Source organism: Tenrec ecaudatus, chromosome 8 (assembly GCF_050624435.1).
Source record: "Tenrec ecaudatus isolate mTenEca1 chromosome 8, mTenEca1.hap1, whole genome shotgun sequence".
NCBI lineage: Eukaryota > Metazoa > Chordata > Mammalia > Afrosoricida > Tenrecidae > Tenrec > Tenrec ecaudatus.
In genome coordinates, this window is record NC_134537.1 from 36,303,865 (window position 1) to 36,327,247 (window position 23,383).

The following is a 23,383-nucleotide window of genomic DNA, read 5'->3' on the forward strand; positions in this document are numbered from 1 at the left end:
TTTCCAAGGCTGTACATCTTTAGAGCAATAATCTGCCTCCTCTTCCACCTGCAGTGAAGCTGGTGGGTTAGAACAGCTGACTCGGTAGCTAGCAGCCCAACACATAATCCACTGTTCCTCCAGGCTCCTATTCTAGGAACGTGGAATAGCAATGCAAAGGCACTGAGGTGACCACAATCTTGGCAGTGTTGGAGACATGGAAGGGTCAGTGTGGCTGAAATAATCGATTTTGTGGCAATGCACTTAGAGGTGATGTTAAGAAATAAGCAGGAGCTAACTCACATAGAATTTGAGTTCTTGCAGAAACAGGAAGTCTCTGGAGTGTTTTTAGCAAGAGAATAATATAAAAACAATTTACAGAGGTGAGCCAACACTCTTACTACTGTGCACAGGTGAGTGGCAGGTAGACAGCAAGAGTACAAGTAAACTGACCAGTGATAAAGTTCCTGCAGAAACCCACGAGAGAGGGGCCATTCCCTAGTGACAGTGGTTACACTGGAGATGGACAGAAGAGATTCACGATATGTTTTGAAAGTAGTTCAACTCACTGCCATCAAGTCAATATATATGAAGAGACAGGGGCATTAAGGTCAACTTCAAGTCTTTGACTTGAGAAATGAGGTGAACAGTGGTGTAATTTCCATAGAATATAAGTTCCCTAGGAGAAATGTCTGTTATTTCAAATGGTCAATACAATGAAGTAGCACAGAGGAAGCATTCAGTATTTATTAAATTCCCTAAATACATGGAGATGTATAAAAATGGAAAAAGATTTGGTGAAATTAGGAATTCTGTTTGCATATGCTGTGTTTGATACAAATCTACCCAAAGGAAGATGCTTAGTAGTTACAATTCTAGATTCTCATTTTCATCAAGGCGAGAGGTATACATTTGGGATTCCTGGGTTAGTGTCATTTAAGCCATAGGACTTGTTGCGACCCTGTGGTGTGTGGGGGGTGGGGCGGGGGTACAGATCGAAAAGAACAAGCCTCGGCATATGTTAAGCTAGGTGACAGGTAAAGGAGCAGGAGCCAGCAAACGCAATGATGGAGAGGCTATCGTCATTGAAGCGGCAGATAATCCAGAAGCCTGGCATCACAAAAGCCAAAACTTTTTGAGAACGGAACTGCTGCTGAGAGACCAAAGAACAATGAAAAGAGAGATGTGGCACCTTGTTGCTGGCAGCAAGGACCTCACCGGTGTTGACAAGAGCAGTGTCAGGGAGGTGGCAGCTGAAATGTAGACAGCGGTTTCTCCCCTTGAACGCATTCTATAAAGGCAGAGCTTCTGAACACCTTTTTGTAAAGCTAAGTGTTGACAGGACAGCTGTTATGAGAAGATGTAAGAGGGGAACCATGTGAAAGTCAGACCACAATGCGTGTCGAGGAGGTAGTCAAGGACTGACACCTCCTTGAAGTGTCGCTGGCCACGGCAGCCCACGCAGAAGGGCTTGCAGGAGCCCATGGTTAACGTTAAAACCAGCTAAGCAGAAATAAATTCCATAAACCTGTAATTAGGGAAATATATATACTTAAGAAAAAGATAATGGGCACTCAAGATAGATCACTTCCTGAGTAGTTTACGACATGTTAGTGTTATTAATATTCTTGAAGTTAAGGAGACAACTTGGATTTAAAACACTGTCACATCTGTATCTATTACATCATGAGTAATATTTTAAAAGTTGAGAAAATATCCCTCTAGGATTCAGGAATGAATATCTGATTCCGCAAAGAAGGTGTTCACCTCACGGAGGAACGAATCGTGTTTGGGCATCAAGCATTGCTGTTTTACTTTTATCTTATCTGTCAAGGTCATTAATCAGCACTGATGTTGGAACTAACTCACTGATCAGTTACAACTTAAGGTTGACAGTGGATACAAAAGTTTGGTTTTTTATAATGATAGGGAAATAGGTCTATGTACATAAATTTATATGTTAAGTGTTAAGGTAGCAGAAGGACACTGGGCCTCTATTCAAGTACCCCCTCAATGCAAGAACACTTTGTTCTAATAACCCAGCATTCTGTGATGCTCACCTTCCCTGACAACATCTCTGAAGACAAAATGAGTGCATAAGCAAATGTGGTGAAGAGAGCTGATGGTGCCCGACTATCAAAAGCTATAGCTTCTGGCATCTTAAAGGCTTGAAGGTGAACAAGTGGACATCTAGCTGAGAAGCAACAAAGCCCACATGGAAGAAGCACACCAGCCTGTGCGATCATGAGGTGTTGATTGAATCAGGTATCGGGCATCAAAGATCCAGAACAAAAAATCATATCGATGTGAATGAGGGAGAGGGTGGCGTGAAGCCCCAAAGCCCATCTGTAGACAATTGGACATCACCTCACTGAAGGGTCACAAGAAAGAGATGAGCCAGTCAGGGTGCAGTATAGCACCGATGAAACATACAACTTTCCTCTAGTTCAGCGGTTCTCAACCTGTGGGTTGCGACCCCATTGGGGGTGGAAGGATCCTTTCACAGGGGTTGCTGAATTCATAACAGTAGCAAAATTAAAGTTATGAAGTAGCAATGAAAATAATTTTATGGTTGGGAGATCACTACAACATAAGGCATTGTATTAAGGGTCACGGCATTAGGAAGGTTGAGAACCACTACTTAAGTTCTTTAATGCTTCCTCCCCACCACTATCACAACCCTAATATTACATTACAAATCCGGCTAGACTAGAGTATGTACATGGGTACAGATAAGAGGTCCCAACACAGGGAATCCAGGACAGACAAATCCCTCGGGACCAATAATGAGAGTAGCGATACCAGGAGGGGAAGGGGAAGGTAAGGGGAGAAAGGGGGAACTGATCACAATGATCTACATATAACCCCCTTCCAGGGGGATGGACAACAGAAAAGTGGGTGAAGGGAGACAGAGGTCAGTGTAAGACAGGAAAAAAAATTATAAATTGTCAAGAGTTCATGATGGAGGGAGAGTGGGGGAGGGGGGAATGAGCTGATACCAAGGGCTCAAATAGAAAGAAAATGCTTTGAAAATGATGATGGCAACATATATACAAATGTGCTTGACACAATGGCTGTACATATGGATTGTGATAAGAGCTGTAAGGGCCCCTAATAAAATGATTTTTATTAAAAATCAACATTTGATTTAAAAGAAAGGATTCTTTGAGGATAAATTAGCTAAATGGGATTCATAATAAGGATTCCTGTATCATATCATTATTTTCAAATTTTTTTACTAGAAGTTCTTAATTTGGGTAAAGTTTATAATGTTTTGATCATTGGTTTCAGTCAAGTCAATGATGACTCCGAGAGATCCAATGATATTTGTTGTTTTCAAAGCTGTGACTGGTCAGTCAGAAAATCACCAGGCCTGTCTCCCAAAGCCACCTTGAGGTGGACTTGAACCATTAACTTTTCATTGTGCTTAGCCATTTGCACCACTCAATATGCGAACGCGTGCGCACACATGCACACACTCAATTATTTTAGAGAACCAATTGCTATATATTTGTGACCACAACACTGCCTCCCACCAAACAGCTTCCAGAGTCATGCCTTCAAATACTAGGATTTGACTGCTCCTCTGTTGTTTGGAATAGAAGACTGATTAAAAACAGAATGATGGTAGAATTAGAGATCAAAAGTGGAGAATATGGAGAGATACAACTACTTGGAAAATTTGAGACTAAAAGAGACAGTAACTGGTAAGTAGTTCTGAGTCAAGAAAGAATTGCTTGAAAGGGAAGATGTTGATATATTGATATGCTGCTGGTTATAATCCAGATCAGAGAAAGGTTGATGATAGTGAAGAAAGAGGTTATTATAAGAATAAAGTCCTTGAGAAGGTGTGAGGAAAGAGGATACAAACTGTAAGTGGAACTGTTGGCATTTATGTGCAACAGAGAGAAAAACAGAGACTACAGGTCAGCAGAAGGCAGCATCAGGACTGGAGGAAGGCTTCTTAACCACCTACGATATGCAGATGACGCAGCCTTGCTTGCTGACAGTGAGGAGGGCTGGAAGCCTCTGATGATGAAGAACGAAGATTGAAACTTTTGGTCGGGAGTACAACTCAGTGTAAAGAAAACAAACATTCTCACAACTGGACCCATCAGTGACATCATGATAAGTGGAGGGGAAAAAATGAAGTTGTCAAGGATGTTGACTTACTTGAGTTCCCAATCAATGCTCCTGGAAGCAGCAGTCACAGATCAAAGGATACATTGCCTTGGGTAAATCTGCTGCTCTCTTTAAAGTGTTGAAAGCAAGGCTGTTGCCTTGAGGATGAAGTGAGCCTGAGCCAAGCCAAATTTCAATTAGCTCACTTGCCTATGAAACTTGGGCATTGAATAAGAAAGTCCAAAGATGACTGTGGCAGCAATTGTACAACCCTGCTTGATGTGATTGAACTATGGAATGTAACTGTATCTGTAAGAGTTTCCAATAAAATGATTTCTTTTTTTTAAAAAAAAAGGAAGAACAAAGAAGAATCGATGCATTTGGCAAAGAATATTGAAAGTACCATGGTCTGTTTACTTCAGTAAACCCTGATATTGACTTTGTTAAATACACTGCTGGTATTTGAAATATGCAAAAATATATAGTTTTGAGAAACTGACAGACAAGGGGTAGTAGCAAAACTATCGATAGCATCATGGACTGCCAAAAGAACCAACAAATATGCCGTGAAGAAGTATAGTCAGAATGTTCCTTGGAATCAAGGATGGAGAGATTTCGCCTCATGTACTTTGGACAGGTTGTCAGGAGAGACTAGGCCCTGGAGAAGGACAGCATGCTTGGTAAAGTAGAGGGGCGGTGACAAAAAGCAAGGCCCTCGACAAGATGTGGTTGCATCGATGGCTCGAACATGGGACCGATTGTGATGACACAGGACCAAGGAAGGCTGGCCTGGAGGTCTCTATGAGGTGGAGCCACCTTGACTGCACTTAAAACAACAATCAAAACAGACCAAGTCTGCAGGCCTGGTCTTCAAGGTGTTTGGGGGTTTGTTTTCCTCTTTTTAAATGCTTAGTGACTCTCTATGAAAGCTCTGTGTTTGCTTTGGAAACAGTAAAATAGCAAGTCAGCTTTTTCTCAACACTCAGAAATGAGGCCTCCACTCCTCTTTCTGCATACCCCTTCGGGAATCAGCATAGCACTGCTTTCTCTTCTGTTCCCCTGGCAGGGGGACCCTTCTGGGGCAGAGGAAACCAGCTGAGGGGAGCACCTTGGGAAGAAAGTTTTGAAAATGCCTTACTTGTTATACCAATAAGAGTTGTTATGGCCAAATCCTGGAAGAGAAACTGGTAATTTGACAAGCTGTTTGTCTCCTGAAATAAAAAATAAATAAAAAGAAATGAAATGAGGCTCAAAAAAGCTATTACCTTCTGGCTGAAGGCTGACATCAATTGCATTCATTTTCGGTGTAAGAATTCCTAGGAAATTGCCGAAGAGGTAGTGCCCCTGGGGCCTCTGTGGGTCCATGAGTGGAGGTACTGGTGGGAATACTCAAAGTCAAGTCTGTGAAGCTCTCATTAAACAAGAGGGTCACTAAGCAGGAAGGTCACTAAGCAGGTAGTGTCTCTCTGGGCTGGTTGTGTGAGTGCTGGAACGGCCCTTTGTTGAGGACAAAGCTCTCCTCCACCAGATTTATCTCTGCTCTTTGTTCCACCTTTAGACAGAGAAGTGGGGTTTCATGGGGCACAAGAAAGCAGTGCATTCCCAGTAGTTCCTGTGACAAGTGTGTGATCACATCTAAATTTTACCAGATGGAACCTGAGAACAACAGAACCTATGACTTGCCTTCTTGAGTGGTGGAAGACAATGTTACAAAGCACGATTCCTTTGAAGAAAGTGTGTTCAGGTTTTATTGATCAGAAGCATATTTGTTTCATCCCCTTCCAGGTCCACACCCTCACCCCGAGTGGGAAGGAGATAGTGATATCTCATGTTTAACTGTTTTTAGAAGCATGATGAGTTACTGAGACTTCAAAATAGCACCAACTTTCCATAAACAACCTGGCCTTTTCAAAGCTGTTTATAGGTGAGTGGGAAAAGACGTAGGCAACAAATAACAGAGCTAAAATTTCCAGCAGAGCAGCAGGGGGAAATACTGTATAGAAACAATGCTATCGGAGTTCAGCATGAATAAAATAATCTTTTTTGGGGAAAAAAACAGTGATACTTGATAAAATCAGCTCAGGAGTTGGGTTCACAGCAAGAGGATTTTTTCCATTAACATTATCTTATTGATATTAGTAATAAGAAAAGCTCTCACAAGACCTCTACTTTTGGTGGTACACTATGTTACTTTTTACATGCCCACAGTGCCGGGAATCTGTGGTATGGCTGTAGCTCTCAGCGACGAGTGGCCAGAGTTTCGGGCATTCTGTATGACAGCTGCGAGGCACTCAGAAAACCAAACTCCCTGTCCTCCAGTTGACTGTGACTCACATCGCCACCAGTCATTCTCACGGCTCCAGGCACTCTCAGAGCAAGCTTATACAAAATCTAAACCAAGGTCACTACCATAGAGTCAAACCTGACTCATAGCAACTCTACAGGGCAGAGGAGAACTGCCCCTGAGGATTTCCAAGGCTGTGGCTCTTTACCGAAACAGCCAGCCTCATCTTTCTATCACAGACCGGTAGGGATGTCAAACTTCTGACCTGCCGGTTAGAACCCAACACAGAATCCACTATAACACGGGGGTTCCTAGATTATGTATTTATGCACATATAAATGTATAATTTACATATATATGCATGTATGAGTAAATTATTAAAACATACCCTAAGAAACTGTGTTATAAACAAAAGTAATGAATACACAAAACTCCATACTTCCTAATAATGTTACCACATCTCATTGTGACTGGTGCTCTTGGTATGGTATGCATCTTCTTGGCAAAAGTATCATATAATGATGTGCTACTGTGCATGTTTCCCCAGCTCCACGTTCATTGACGTCAAGTTTGAAGCTTGAAATTGACTGTGGTGGAAGTACTTACACTACAGAAATCGGCAACCATTAATAATCACGGTAGCTTTTCCGTGGAAAGGCAGCCGAATAGGATTATGCAGAGAATCATCTCCTTAATGGGCTGTGCCATGGCAGAACAGAACCACCGTAGAATTGGGAAGGTGAGAACACTGCCAGAACTGGATGGATAAAAGTGGGTGTGAGAGAGGCAGTTCTGTGTTCGGTCCTGATCCTAAGCTCTCATTAAATAAGTGTTGGTGTGTCCAAGAGATGGAAAATTGGCATCATTTGCCTATTTATGATCTACAGAAATGCTTCTCAAGTAGCTCTTGGTGCTCAAATGTTGTACTGAGATCTCTTCCTTAGTGACTCACTGCCATGGGACCATTGATGGCTCACGGTGACCCTACAGGACAGGGTAGAACTGCCCCCTGAAGGTTCCCAAGACGGACTCTTTATGGAGTGGAAGACCGCATCATTGCTTCCCACGGAGGGCTAGTGATTTTGAACGACTGACTAACACATGACCTACCACTCCACCAGGGCTCCTTCCTTCAAGAAGAGGCACTGCGAACTGAGGGTGCACCTCTACCAATTTTAGTTCCCGCTAACCAAGAGGCTAGGGGCCAAGTCATACCCAGTAGAGCAGCAGAACACCAACATACTGAATCATGCTGTACAGAGCCATGTACTTAAACATGCAGAATGAGGTCACGAGAGCCGCACGTCCTTCCCTGCACGAAGAACAGAAACGAGGTCAGTTATTCTGGGCTGCTCAGCTGAGCTCAACAGGAAAATATCAAAAGTCTGATTATCCAACTGTTGGCCTGACAGACTAGAGAGCCTTGAGTCTGTGGGAACTGGCTAGAGTTTCAGGGAGGACCAATTCTCGGCCAGTTTTTACAGACCCTGATCCAGCCAGGGAGTCCACATTTCAGATTGCTCTCTCCTCTCTGTGGACATCATTTCAACTCCTGACCTCAGAGTCGCAGTACCTGGGAACCGGTCCCAGACACTGTCCCTACCCATTAATGCATGGAAGGTCATTTCCACCTCTCAGTAACAGTTTTTCTATCTGTGAGCAAAGGGATTTAAATAAGATTGTGAGTTCAAGGTCTATTTTCACACAGATGCTTCAGGAGTTTGGCAAGTATTTGATTAAAATTGAATTCTGTCCTTTTCAACTATTTCTAATACCATAATAAAACAAGCATACGCTCATGAGTCATTTATCAAATTTAAATAGATTGAAAACTATAAGTGAACAGTGCAGCTGGTTAACATGTTCAGCTGCTAACCAAAAGGCTCGAGGTCCACCTAGGGGTGCTCAGAAGAAAGGTCTGGCGATCCATGGATGAAAAGTCAGTCATTGAAAACCCTACAAAGCACAGTACTATTCTGACACACACATGGGGTTGCCATGAGTCAAGACTGACTTCTTGGCAACTTTGTGTGTGTGTGTGTTTTATTTTGAGACCCTTAAGTATGCTAACTTGTGTTCTTTTTGAGTGATTGAATAATATGTGTCTAAAGTATACAATAGATTATATATGAAATACTGATTTTATCTATGTCACTTGAGAAAAATAGCTTTGTATTTACTTATCATCATGACAAAGAGCTCTGGTGCCACAATAGTTCAGTGCTCAATACTAACCAAAAGAGCAGCAGCTTAAATGCAGCAGCAGCTTCACAGAGAAGAGACCAGAGGGAACTCAGCCCAGAAACCTCTACGGGACAGCCCTACTCTTGGCCCTATAAGATTGCTGTGAGTTGGAATCAACTCAAAATAAAACAACGTAGTGATAATGATTTCCTTGGTTTCCCAGACCTGACCATCCAGTCAAGAGGGCTCCTCAAGCCATACTTTGTCGCAGTCATCTGCTGTGCCTACGAAGTAGATCATTCCCTCCTTCCTGACTTCTTTCCCAAACACCCCGTCTGCAGCAACACCCTCCTCCCAAGCCATCATATTACCTTTCATATGACCCTAGCCCACCCCTTGATGGTTGTTTTGAGGTACCATCAAGCTGGTTCTGACCCATAGCCATCGTATATAGAACAGAATGAGACACTGCCCGGTCCTGCGCCATCCTCACAATTGTTCCTATGTTTGAGTCCAGTGTTGCAGCCACTGTGTCCGTCCTGCTTTTTGCTGCCCTTTCACTTTACCAAGCATGATACCAATTTTTAGGGAATGGTATCACCTGATAACATGTCCAAAATATATGAGACAAAGTCTCACTAGCCTTCCTAGGAGCATTCTGAATGACCTTCTTCCAAGACAGATTCATTTGTTCATTTGGCAGTCTATGGTCCTTTCGACAGTCTTCACCGGCACTGAAATTCAAATGTATCTCTTCTTCTTTGGTCTTTCTTATTCAATGTCCATCTTTCACATGCATATGAGGTGATTTGAGAAACTATGGCTTGAAGATAAGTAAACAGATAGAAGATAGATAGATAGATAGATTGATAAACAAGTGAATAAAACACGTGGCTTGGGTCAGGCACACCTTAGTTCTCAAAAGGACTTTGTGCACTTCAAAACTTTAACGAGGTTTGTGTTGCACATTTCCCCAATGCATGAGTTGTTCAATCTCTTGACTGCTGCTTCCAAGAGCATTGATTGTGGAACCAAACAAAACAAAATCCTTGACAACTTCAACCCTTTCTCCATTTATCACGTTACCTGTTGGCCCAGTTGTGAGGATTTTGGTTTTCTTTACACGGAGTTGTAATCTATACTGAAGGCTACAATCCTTGATCTCCATCAGCAAGTGCTTCCAGTCCTCCTCACTTCCAGGAAGCAAGTCTGTGTCATCTGTATATATTTTAAGTTGTTTATACACCTTCCTCCAATCCTGATACCTCATGCTTCCTCATATAATCCTGCTTATTCGATTATTTGCTCAGCATACAGATTGAATAATTATGGTGAGAAGATATAAGCCTGGGGAACACCTTTCCTGACTTTAAACCATGCAATATTCCCTTGTTCTACCCAAAAGACTACCTGTAGGTCCACGTCCAGGTTCCATATGAGCACAATGAGGTGTTCTGGAATTCCCATTCTTCTCAATGTTATCCAGTTTTTTAGGATCCACATAGTCAAATGCCTTTTCATAGTCAATAAAACATACGTAAACATTTTTCTTGTATACTCTGCTTTCGGACAAGATCCATCTGACATCAGCAATGATGTCCTCTTGGAAATCCAGCCCGAACTTCTGGCAGCTCCCTGTCAATGCACTGCTGCAACTGTTGTTGGGTGGTCTTTAGCCAAAGTTTACTAGCATGTGATTATCTGGGATATTGTCCTATAGTTTGAGCCTCCTGTTGAGTCCCCTTTCTTTAGATTGAATACAAATGTGGATCTCTTTCAGTTGGTTGGAGCTATTTTCCAAATTCCTTGGCATAGGGGAGTGCCTCCAGTGCTTCATTAGCTTGTCCAAGTATTATGATTGGCATTCTGTCAATTCCTAGAGCCTTGTTTTCGGCTAATGCCTTTGGTGTAGCTTGGACTTCTTCTTTCTGTACCATTGGTTTTTGCACATATGGTACCTCTTGAAATGATTGTATATCAACTAGTTCCTTAAGGTACAGTGACTCTATGTATTCCTTCTTTGAATGCTTCTGGTATTGTGTAATATGCTGACAGAATCTTTTAATACATACAGTTAATTTCAACTTATGACAACTTATCATGTGTGTCAAGATAGTTTTCAATGGATATTTTTTTGTAACTTGACTGCCAGACACCTGACGAAGTGACTCTCGGAGAATCAAGTCTGTGCTTTTTTGGTTAGTATTTGAACACTTAACTCTACCACACCACATCTCACCTTCCAAAAACCACCGAACTAAACCTATTCCTATCAAATCAATTTCCACTCCCGGCGACCCTATAGGATAGAGTAGAACTGCCCCATAGAATGTCTAAGGCTGTTCAACTTTATGGAAGCAGGTTGTCACATCTTTTCCCATGGAATGGCTGGTGGGTTATAACTGCCAACATCTCAGCTACCAGTAAAGGCTTTCACCACGGTGTAGCCAAGGCTTGATAGTCTCTTGATTTTTGTTTTTATTCATTCCACTAGGTAATGCCAAGTGTCCTCCAATTCACAGTGAGCCTATGTACACACAAAATAATCTGCTCACTCCAGCACCATCCTCGCAACCAGTACTGGAGGTGAGCCCATTGCTGCAGTCACTGTCAATCCATTTCTTTCAGGGTTTTTCTTCTTTTTTGGTGAGCCTCTACTTCACCAAGAATGCCATCCTTCTCCAGTGACTGTTACCTCCTGGTATATGCCGAAGTAGGTGAAACAAAAGCTAGCAATCCTTGATCCTAGGGGAGCATGCCTGGCTCTGTTCTTTCGAGACAGATCTGTCCTTCTGGCAGACCATCGTAAATTGAATAGTCTTCGTCAACCCCAGAGCTTGATTCCTCCAGGTCTTGCTTAATTGTTGTCCAGCTTTAACGTGCACGTGACGCACCTAGCTATCTGATGGCTTTGTCAGGTGCACTGCAGTCCTCAAAGTGGGAGCTCTGCTTTCAGCACTTTAAAGAGGTCTTTCGCAGCAAAGGAGACCAGTGCAATATAGCACGTGGTTTCTTGACTGTTGTTTCCAGGGGCATTGATCAGGGACTCAAGCAAAATGAAGTCCTTGGTGACGTCAGTCTTCTGTGTTTTCACATGAGGTTGCTCACTCATCCAGTTGTGAGGATTTTAATTTTTTTTAATTACAGAGTGATCTATACTGAAGGCTATAGTTGTTCTTATCCACCAATACGCGCTCCAAATCTTCTTCCTTTCGGCAGCAAGGTTGTACCGTCTACATATAATAGGTGGTTTCGGAGTCCTCACTAACCCTGCAGCCACATTCATCTTCATATAGCCTAGCTTCCCAGGTTAGCTGCGAGCACACCGATGGGATAAGGATACTAAAAGCGGACAATGCTTCCATTCACCCTTTCTGATGTGAACAGACCGACTCTTGGTCTACGCACCAGTTTAGCAAGGGCGAAATGACGTGTTCTGAAACTCCCATTCTTCACAAGGTTACCCGTGATTGATTATGATCTACACTGTTAGATGCCCTTGCATAGTCACAAGCAGACAACGCTCTGGGTTTCTCTACTCTCAGCCTAGCTCCATCCGACCTCAGCAACGGTACGTCATTCCCCTCCCTCTTCGGAATCCAGCTTGAATCGCTGGCAGTTCCCTGTGGATGTGCCGCTGCAGCCACATTTGAATGACCTTCAGCTAAAATTCACTTGTGTCCCATTACTGATGATGCTGTTCCAAAATTCCTATATTCTGTTGGATCAGTTATTGGGGAGGAAGAGGCACATATATGGATCGCTTCCAGCAGATTTCTTCCATCTTCCTTTGATGCTGCCTAAGTTCTTCAAATGTCCCCCGTAGACTCCTTCAATATTGAAATGCAAGGCTTGAATTTCGTCCTCAGTTATTTCAGCTTGAGGAATAAAAAATTATCACTTTTTCTTTATTTTATCTCTCTACCTGTTCACTTCCTGACTGCCTACACTGATAGAAAATTTTGTGAGATTTTTAGCTTCATTTGTTGTTGTTTATTGTTTCTTGGTCCCCGGTGCTGACAGCACTGCCTGGCTTGAAATGCCTGCTTACCAACTGGATGCATGAATAAATTAAAACCTTGAAAAAGCTAGGAAAAAATACTATTTTAATATGGTGAGAAGAATGTGAGATATGTTAACATAGCTCATAACATGAGATTTTAACAAACATGAAATTTTAACATAAATGCATTTAAATAAAATGCATTGAAATTCAGCCTCTGTGTGATTTTTGACATATCATTTATGTTCTCTGGGCCTGTTTTATTTGTATAAGAAATAACAACCACTCCTATATTTCCAGGATCCTTTGAAATATAAACTATTTAGCATTAAAGTCCTTCATAAAGTATAAACACATGATCGCTATTAGAATAACCAGAGGTATCCATTGCTAACTATCTCTATCACTCAAATAAAAGGAACAGGAAAAGTGTGTGGGAAGAGATACAGGAGCAAGGGGGATTTTAGTGGGAGCAGCAAAGATGAAGACATGTTTTGAAAACGAGTAAAAGGCAGGCAAACTCAAAGGAAGAAGCATAAAGAGGCTCAGAGAAGGAGGGCAAATGGGGAAAAGAAGGCTTCCATCAACCTCCCAGATCCAAAGAAAAACAAGAAAAAGTAAATAAATACATAATAGGAATGATAACCCAACTGGTGATAAACTCCACATTTCTATCTCCTAAACGTCGTGACCCATCAGCAAATGAAAGTCTCTCAGCTTTTTCTCTGTCCACATCATTATGGTTTTGAGAAGACAGCTCTTCCTCAGTCGTATTTTGAGGGCCTTCTGACCCGAGGGGCTCATTTGGTGGCCGCATCTCCGACGGTGTTCTGCTTCTTTTCATGGGTTTTTAGTATCTGGCAATGCTTCGACTTCTGTCCATAAGGTTTTCAGTGGCTAATTGCTTAGAAGTGGAAAATCTGTTCATCGTCTGGAAGCTCTGCCTTCACTGTGGGTGACTCTGCTGGCACGTGAAATGGCAGTGGCATAGTTTGCAGCAACACCCGAGCCACCCCGGTGTGGCACACTGTCAGACAAGTGGGAGACATGTTGCCAGAAGAGACCTGTCCCTGGAGAAGGCCATCATGCTTGGTAAAGTAGTAGGGCAGCGAAGAAGAGGGAGACCCTCAACAGTGTGGACTGGCGCACTGACTGCAACCATGGACTCAAGCATAGGAACCCATGTGGGGCTGGCGCAGGACCAGGAAGTGGTTCGTTCTGTGGTTCATGAGTCAGAACACACTCAAGGGCACCTAAAACAGCAGTGCATCCCCTCAAAATGACCCGATCAATGGCTTTCACTGAAATGCCATTCTTCTCACAGTTTTACCCTTAACTTTTGGTAAATCAACTTTGGCAATAGACGGTTCGACTGCATTCCCCTACAAAGCACTCGCTCATGCCTCCCTCTTCTTTCCCAGGCAGGACGGTGTGATTTGGCTCAAGGAGGGGAAGCAAGGCTGGAGGAAAGTGCCTACTTACTTGATAAGGTGGGGCACACACTCAATGTTTGGAGTTTTGGACGTGAATGGTGAGGCCACAGATGCCTCCTGCTCTGACAGAGAGATGCCCACGTGCGCCATTTTCAGAGCCTGAAAGCAAACAGTCAGCTTACTGTCCGCGTAGACGAGTGTCTCCCATAGTGGGTAATATCACATCCTGGGGGCACTGGAATAGGGGGTGGGGCTACAAAAGCAGATGCCCATATCCTAGATTGTGGGCTGTCATGCAAAAGTTTTATTTGCTGAGGGTCTGAGCGGAGGGAAGCTTGGAGACATTTTTTTTTACCCCCTGAAAAGGGGCAGTAGCCCAAATAAGTTTGGGAACTTATGATAGAGTCACATCACATTGGTCTCCAGTGACACCCCATTTTAAAAGTCAGATAACCCCCCGACTGGGTGACTGTGGGAACAAGCACCAACCAGAAGGTGACCAACCTCCCTTTGCTGCGGTTGCTTCCTGAGAAAAGAGGAGCATCGTGACATGTACCCACAAGGAAGGCACCCCAGGAACAAAATGCTACCCCACTTTGTTTGTTCTGACCACCGAGTCTTTGCGTGGCCTTGGTCCAATCCCTTCTACCTCTCTTAGCAGGAGTTTCTCCATCCAAAGCCTGGGGGCTGGTGTACAAGCAAGGAGATTCTCTCATTAAAGGGCTCCCAGCAAATATAACTGACAGGGACCCTGCCCCTTTTCCCCTGCCTGCACCTCCCCCTCCCATGCACACTAGCAGCTACTTACCCCACAGTCATTGGCTCCATCCCCACACATTCCTACAAAGTAACTGGAAGGAAATCGTGTCAATTGGAAAAGAAATCAAAACAATCTTACCAGCTAATCTCTCTAAAAAGATAAATCACTCTTATTACCGCAGACTCAAGCATAGGGAATTTTTCTTAGAGTCTGGTTGTTTGAATGGGAAGAGTGACTTGGCAGTTTCCATAACGGGCTGAGAAACTGGCGTTTCTTGCCTGAAACCAGGGGCCCCTGGGTGGTGCAAATAGTTAACAGTGATCACCTCTAACAGAAGTTCAAGAGTGCCAGCGATGCCTCAGAATGCCTCATTTTCAAGCATTTCACTTCCTTGAATTTCACAGATTCTGTGTCCCAGCTCTCTAAGCTCACACTACCTTGCAGACATTTCTGACATCGCTCCTCCCTGCTCTTTCAGCTCTAGTCCAGTGGTTCTCGTGTTTGGATGCAAAACTGACTTATCTGAGGAGCCTGAGGCAATCCTGATGTCCAAGACGCACATGAATAATTTAATCAGTCTTTGGAAGTGGGATACCGGGCTTGTCATATTCAAAAGGCTCCCTAGGGGATTCTCTGGTGTAACCCGGGTAAGGGCCACTGCCCTAGGCAACCCAAATGATGAGTAGGTTTCCTCCATCTCTTCCCTGACTGCCAGACCTTCATGCAATCAGACCACCTGGATTGGGAAAGAACTTACTCCAGTTTCTGAAACTCTTCCACCAGACTGGATTTCTGCCCAGGAGACATTCTTGCAAAGATAGTCCCATGGATCAGTATCTGGAAGGAACAAAGACCTTCGTTTATTAGATGAGCGAGTCTATGAAAAATGATGATTCTCAGAGCACAGGAATGACGCTAATATTCAGAAACAAAAACAACAGCCATTGTTCGCAAGGAGCCCCCTTTGGTTCTTAAAAAGGTATTTGAGACTTCAGGCATCCAATGAATGGCCAGTGAAGACAGCCAGTCAGTAAGGATGACAGCTTAAAATGATGAACATAACGATGCAGAGTGTGATGTTTTTGTAACATTTCATTAAATGTATATATTAATATATATATTGATAACTATGGAAGTAAAGAAAAATTTTTTTTCCTGAAATTAAAAATCCAGGCATTACAGGGATAGGAAATTAGCATCACTGGCTGCTGATGATCAAGGATTGCAGCCTTCAGTGTGGATTACAACCCAGTGTAAAGAAGACCCAGATCTTCCCAGCTGGCTCAATGGGTAGCATCATGATAAAGGAAGAAAACACTGAAGGCATCCAAATTTATTTTGTTTGGATGTATACCAATGCTCACAGAAGCAGCAGATCAAATGATACCACACAAGGCCTCTCTAACACGTTCAAAAGCAAGGATGTTCCTTTGAGGACTTAGGTGCACCTGGACCATGCTCTGGTATTTTTTATTTCCTCATAGGCAGATGGGAGTTGGACACGAGGAAGACCAAAGATGAATCAAGACACTGGAATTATGGTGCTCATGACAATTATTGACAGTATCATGAACTGCTAAAAGAATAAACAATTTTGTCTTGGAAGAAGTACAGCCAGAATTCACCCAGAGGCACGGATGGTGAGACTTTGTGTGACCTATGGCGGCAGGTGGTCAGGAGAGACCGGTCCCTGGAGAAGAACATCATGCTTGTTAAAGTGGAGGGGCGGTGGTCAAGAGGAAGATCCTCAAGGAGATGGACGGACACGGTGGCCGCCACAATGGGATCAAACACAACATCAACTGTGAGGTTGAGGCAGGACCGGGTGTGTTTCATTGTGTTGTGCATAGGGTCACTTTGAGTTGGAACCAACTCGGCGGTACCTAACAACAACAACAACAATCATGGGATTGTGATCCTAAAGGAATCGTGGGCTTCTCAGAACCTTGTGCGGGTGTGTATGAGACACTGCGATGTACAAAGAGCCAGGATCCCAGAAGGAGAACAAGAGATAACTTCCTGAAATATCTTTCAGCCAACGGTGAAATACTGACCATTCGTGGTTTGTGACGTCACCATATTATCTGATTTCAGCTAACTGTAAAACCCCCTCCACCTACGCTCCATCCTACAGAATCTAAACCCCTCTGTGTTTTGTGTCTGCGTTCTCTCGTCTTCCCAATAGCGCACTCAGCTTAATGCGCATTCCATCTCAAAGTATTTACCGCTTTTCCTTACACAGTGCATAACATGATGAGCGACTGGGATGGGGGGAGATATCACAATTTCTCTGTGGGTCACATTGGGCACCATCTTTCCCTAGTTGGCTCCTAGCTTATTTATAACTACTGACATCCACAGTGGGTTTGCTCTTCACCCAAGCAAGCTTTAAGTGTGACCTTCTTCAGTACAGAGGTCTTCAGTCAAAAACTGAAGAGAAATGTTCTCTTCGGGGCCTGCACTCCTGCATAACATCAGTATTTGCATGACACTCTAAGACCAGTCTCTGGAAAAGGACATGCTGCTTGGTCGAGGGACAACAAAATAAAGAAGACCCTCCAGAAGATAGATTGACACAGTGGCTGCAACAATAGGCCCCCAAATAGCATGAATTGTGAGTCTGACACAAGACCAGGCAGGGTTTCACTGTGCTGTGCACAGGGTTAGTAGGAGTCATCGCCAACTGGAGGGCTGCTAAGAACAACACGAGATCCTACCACAGCCATAGAGTGACAGGCACTCCAAAGCAATCACTCTTTGCGAATTCACTGGGATGTCAGAAGAAAATTGCCCAGTCAAGCTTACTTATTTCAAATCTAGTAGGAAATGAGACAAGAGTAACTTCTATCTAAAATGTCTGCATCCCTTACGATGCATAAAACTAGCCATTCGGTAGCCATATCTCAGCAACTTAGAGGGTCAGAGTTACTGAGGACCATTCTCGGTAGGCGGTCTCTTCTTCAGCATGCGTGCGCTGAGATTGGCACTCTGAGAGACTCACCTTGGGCAGGAGGCTGCTGAAATGCTGACTTACAACCTGGAAGGTTTTTCCAGTTAGAGCAAAGTGGTAGCTTCCTTCACTCTCATTCCCAGGGCCTTCTTCTCGGATGTGAATGTAATTGTCCTGAAAACCAAGACACAGTTCCTTTGAGCCTGTTCACTGGCTAAAGTAGCTTCCACCCCCACACATATCTGAGAGAAGACCAGAAAGAAAGAAATAAGGAAAAAAGAAAGAAAGAGAGAAAGAAAGAAAACAGATCACTGGCCATCTCTCTTTAAAAGTCCCAGCCTAGCCCGGCTTCCTCAGAGGCCCATTTCTCTTTGTCAGGTCAATCTCTGCCCATCCCCACCCTGGTGAAGGGGTTAGGACCACTTCCTCGTGTCCTCTTCTCAGCCTAGTTTGATCTCGGTGAGTCCTGAGAAGGCCACATTTCACACGATGCAAGTGTAAAAATACAAAAGTGCTGCTGTTTCACAAAGCTCTCCCTGATGTTAGAACTTACTATTTTTCCCAAACACAAGGCCGCAATAGAGATAGACTACCAAGAAGATGGCAAAAGAGAGAGAGATAGAAAATGCTCCCCAGGCCCCACCCAGAGGCTTAGCTTGATTGTCCAAGGCACCCACTGCTGTCTTCGCGAGAGGAGCCTCTATGAGGTGGCTTCCATGCTAGAGGACAAATGAGCTCTAGTCTTACTTACAATATTCTTTCTCCAGTACCCAGAAAGCAGTGCGTCTTGCAGCTCAGTAAGAACAGTGCAGGGAAGTGATCTAATTGAGCTCCTTCACTGTGTGTGTCTTGGACATTTGCCTAAGCGTGCTGACTCTCAATCTCCTCTACACTCTTGCCATCAAAATTTATCTGGTTACTAAGAGTCTGAAAAAATAGGGGGTGGGGGGGATGTGTTTTCACACATACCTGATTCCCATATGCAGGGTGCTTGGTCTCTTCCACTAGTTTCCAAGATACAGATGCTGGTGAAGAGCCACTAGCTTCATTGGCTTCAATGAGAATGACTTTCTGGTTTTCAGAAACCATCCCAGACTTCCTGGCGACAGTTATTGCAGTCTGAAGATTATCCCCTAAAAGTTAGATATTCCAAAATAAGGTTGAAGAAAAGAGAAACACACACACATAGACACGTAAGCCCTGGCAATGTAGGAGGGAGTCTGGACCTTAGCTTGGTGTGGAGAGAAATACTCTCTCCAAGGTCTCTTAGAGTCCTGAGCCTTCAGAATTCTTTGATCCTTTTTCTAGTTCTTAATGCTTTTTATTTGGTTATTCCATGATCTGCAGTGTATTTTTGCCCCCAAGTATGAAGGGCACAAAGTTCTGCCAAAGAATAAAAGGTTCTGTCATTTGTTGATCACTTTCCAAGAGTTTAACAAAACTCTTCTCATTTGCTATACGAGCAGTATCTAGTAGATTCATTTCTAGTTAAATGGAGTGAGTGCTCAGCTGATTACATTGGAAAACTTCAGAAAAAATACAAAAAGCAACTACCTAAGGACACTTAAAAGTCAACAAAATTAGGCAGAATATGTGGGAGGTAACATTTATAAAAGGAGCCTACAGGTAGGTAAATGCCCCTTCCTCCTGCGTCTCTTTATCAGAGTTTCTTTCCTCTTGCACCTTTGACATGAGGACCCAAGTGCTAAAGCTGTGTGGGCAGCTGAAGCTCTGACGTAAACCCAGTCTTTCTGGCCACAAAATCACCCAAGGGGCCCCCAGGGACTGAGAGTGTGAGAGAACGCTGGAAAGGTGAGAACTCGCTGTGAGGACTCATTCAATGTATGAGTTCATGTAAGTTCCAAGGTCAACTCAGATCTGCACATGTGTGTAACAGAGCTGAAGATGCACAGCAAAGGAGTTAAGAACTGAACTAAGATATCAATCACCTCTCCTGACCCAGGCTAACCCCATGGGTGGGACAACTGAGGCAGCACAACAGAAACTTGGAAACCTAAGGGGCCACTGGATCCACTACTTACAAAACCAAACCAAATTCATGGCCATCGAGTTGATCCTGACTCATAGCAACCCCACAGGACAAGGCAGAACTGCCCCTGTGGATTTCCAACAGCGTAACTCTTCACAGGAATAGAAAGTCCCTCTTTCTCCAAAGAAGCAGTAGATGGTTTCCAACTGCTAACCTTGCAGTTAGCAGTCCAACTGGTAACCACTGAGACACCAGGGCTCCGCCCCCACCCACAATAGGAAAGGGAAAATTGTGGTAAAAGTTAATGCTCTGTAAATGAATGGAAAGTTAGAAGTTCTCAACAGAGAAATGAACACTATACAACAAGGAATCAAATGCATATTTTAGAATTGGAATTAAAATGCAAGATAAAAGAAAGAAAGCAAACACTGATGGAATCAAGAGCAGAATGGAGATGACAGGAGCAAGAGAGCTAGAAGCGAGACCAGGAGAAATTACAGGTTCTAAAGAACGGGGAATTTTTTAATGAAGCTATATTGGAAGATATCAAAAGGTCTTACATTCATGTCATGAGAACCAAAAAAAAAGTGGATTGGAGCTGAAAAACATGTACTTAAGGAAATAATAGGAGTAAACTTTCCAACTTTGGTAAAAACTCAAATTTGCAGATTCAAGGAGCTCATTGAATCCCAAATAGGATAAACTCAGTGGGTATGACAAACACTTAATAAAAACTGATGAAAAACAAAGACAAAATATATGAAATACATAAAGAAAAACACTGGTACATCAGAAACCATAGAAGCTAGAAAAGACGATGAAACACGTTTTTCCGAGGACTGTAAGAAAATAATTGTTTCTTTTTTTAAAAAAAGAATTGTTTCACGTAGCCAGTGAAAATATCCGTCAGGAATGAAGAAATACGGGCATTTTCAGATAAAGGAAATGGAATTAATTTATCAACGGCAGACACACTCAAAAAGAAATGCTAAATGAAGTATCTTCAAGTGGAACGGAACTTATCCCAGAGGGAACTCCTAACGAGGAATGATCGAAGAGCAGCAGAAATAACAAGCAACCCAGTCCTTGTAAGACTAGCTCTGTTCGCTTATGTCCTTTAACCCTTGACTGTTGAAAGTAAAACCTACATATCGTAGGTGTTTTCTGTGTATGACATATGACATACATATGCCATCCAAGGAGAGGCTAGGGACTGGTACATGAGTTTTCTTGAAAGGGAAGGTATATATACTATGATTCCTAGAGCAATAACTAAAAAATAAATATTACAACAGCTTGCTGGCTATCTCTAAAATAGTATCTCTCAGATCTACCAAAATATTTCTGAGAATCCTCTGAGGAGCTGGGTGAGTGGGAAGGAGCTCCCGAGCCTAAGGCTGGAAGAGCATAGAAAGCGAACAGGCTTTCTCCAGATGCCTCAGTCGGGCACCACACACCCCCTGTCCACACATTAGCTGGGAGAGTCCCACAGCCCAGGGCGGAGCCTCAGTCACCTGGTGAGCAGGTATACCAACCATCTAAGAGTTCCAGAGCTAGATTGAAAAAGACCCGGCAGAACAATCGGAACACACATGATGAAGTCGAGCAGAGGCTGGAGACAGATGAAACCTGCACTGAAAAGGATGGGTGCACTAACAGAGCCCTACCCAGAACCAAACCGAAACCCACAGTTTCCTAGAGCCACCCCCACTCCCCAAACCACAGTCAGCCATTCACTAGACGACTTGATAGACCTCAGCTTGTTCTCTGGGAAAATTAGAATGCAACAAAGTAAAACCGTGAAGCAAAATCATAAGAATATGACAGACAATTGTAAGATTAAAGATAAGAAATTGAAAGCATCACTCCATGAGACCTGACATATGAATAATAAGAAGGATAATGGAGAGAACAAAGGCAATAATTAAGTGAACAATAGAGGAAATTTTCTCAGAGAGAAAGAAAGACAGATTGATAGTGCTTGTTTGTTCCAAACTAAATTAATCAGGAAAGACAGACATAGAGGCATAGCCTGGTAGCACTGCTAAATTACTAAGCCTTCTCCAAGGAAAAGAAAAAGGCGTATAAGCAGAAAAGAGCCAGTGACCCACAATGGATTGCCATTGGAATAGTAATGTGTGATATCAAAAACCAGACGACAAAGGAGTAGCATCTACAAAGCATTAATGGGAAAAAATTGCAACCTCAGACTCCTATACACAGGCAAGATAGCACTTAGCTGTCAGGGCAAAGAAAAGAAATTTCACAATATGTCAGAAATCAGAGACCACATCACTCCTCTGTCCCACCTTTCACAGATTGAACTGGGTCCCCCTAAAACAGGAGTCAAGTTCAGTAGGCCAGGCTTCTCACATTACGCATCTTCCATTTTGTGAACTAATAGATCTATCCATGTGTTCTTAGTCCTAACCCCTATGATACTCAAAGGGGTCCTTGGGGCGCAACGAAGGAAGCGCTGGTCTGCTAACGCGGATGTGGGCAGCGTGAACCCACCAGCCACTCTGGGGGAAAGATGCTTCCATGCAGCCCTCTTTCATGAAGCTGTGGAGCCTTAGAAGTCATCCTGCTCGGTCCTGCAGTCACTACGTATGGGCTGGAAGCAACTTGACGGCAGTGGGTTAGAATCGGCATGATGATAATAAGGCAAGGTTAATGGCAGTTACGTTCATGAAGCAGGATGCAATCTATAAAAATGAGTGTATTTTGAGTCAATCTCCTTTGAGACATAAAATAAAGTAAGTAAGCAAACTGAGCTCACCAAATGTTTACTGTTTGTGAGGGGTGCTTTGTTCTATACCTGTGATCATCACCGTCCTTATCCGGGCCGAAATGAGCTCTTCCAGGACAGCTCTTGTCTCTTCCTTCAGTTGATTCTCCAAGATCAACAATCCCAGGAATATCAGGTCTGTTTCTATCTTCTCCCTTGAAGTAGACATTTAGATATGATTGAACAGAAATAGCTTTTACTTTCTTACCTCTGGACATCAAAAACCCTAAAACTTCTCTGTCAAAGTAGTTTTCTAGTTACTCGGTCACCATTGTTCCCGATGCTTGCATGATCGCGGCACAGATTATATGTCAAGGATTTTATGCAAGAAAAGACAGAAGGAGCATCAATGATAGCGAGACATTCACTCTGACTGAGTCAAGAGGAAAGCAGGGAAGGGAAAGACTGGCGTTTACCTTGCGAGAAAGTGGACTAAATGACTAGAACATCTCTTCTACCTATTGGGGCTGTCCTGATAGCCATTGGCTTCTCTTTTAGCAACTGTCAAAGAGGAGTTCTAGTTCCAGAACAAAACATATATATTTTTAAAACCCGATGCTCTAGGAAAAGAAAATTTGTTTAAGAAATTCATTTCTCAAGAAACCAAGCCTCTAATCAACACTATTTTTACAGTAGGAGGTATGAGGCCATAATCTCAACATCTTCATTCTATGAAGGGACCACCCCCACCACCCCACTCTCCCTTCCCTTCAATGGGTGCCCTTGATCTTCTCCAGAAAGTGTGTTTCTTCAAGTAACCAAAGCCAGCACGCTGATGATGTATCACAGGGCCAAGTCAGAGAAGTGCATTCAGGAGAAGGGTTCAGAAATGCCTCAGGATTTGTTATCTGGCATCCAGAGACCTCAAAGAGATATAAGAGTAAGACACC

General features: G+C 43.2%; 1 protein-coding gene across 1 annotated transcript in view; it reads right to left on the bottom strand.

Annotated features, from left to right (window-relative positions):
• Window positions 1-23,383, bottom strand: part of ATP13A4 (ATPase 13A4) — a 96,089-nt gene that overhangs the window by 14,138 nt on the left and 58,568 nt on the right. The window contains exons 18-25 of the mRNA XM_075557152.1: window positions 22,524-22,648; window positions 18,685-18,848; window positions 17,767-17,889; window positions 15,523-15,602; window positions 14,814-14,856; window positions 14,055-14,164; window positions 7,601-7,697; window positions 5,240-5,312 (exon numbers count right to left, since the gene is read on the bottom strand). Of these exons, the coding sequence (XP_075413267.1) occupies window positions 5,240-5,312; window positions 7,601-7,697; window positions 14,055-14,164; window positions 14,814-14,856; window positions 15,523-15,602; window positions 17,767-17,889; window positions 18,685-18,848; window positions 22,524-22,648 (815 nt within the window). The remainder of the gene's footprint in view (window positions 1-5,239; window positions 5,313-7,600; window positions 7,698-14,054; window positions 14,165-14,813; window positions 14,857-15,522; window positions 15,603-17,766; window positions 17,890-18,684; window positions 18,849-22,523; window positions 22,649-23,383) is intronic.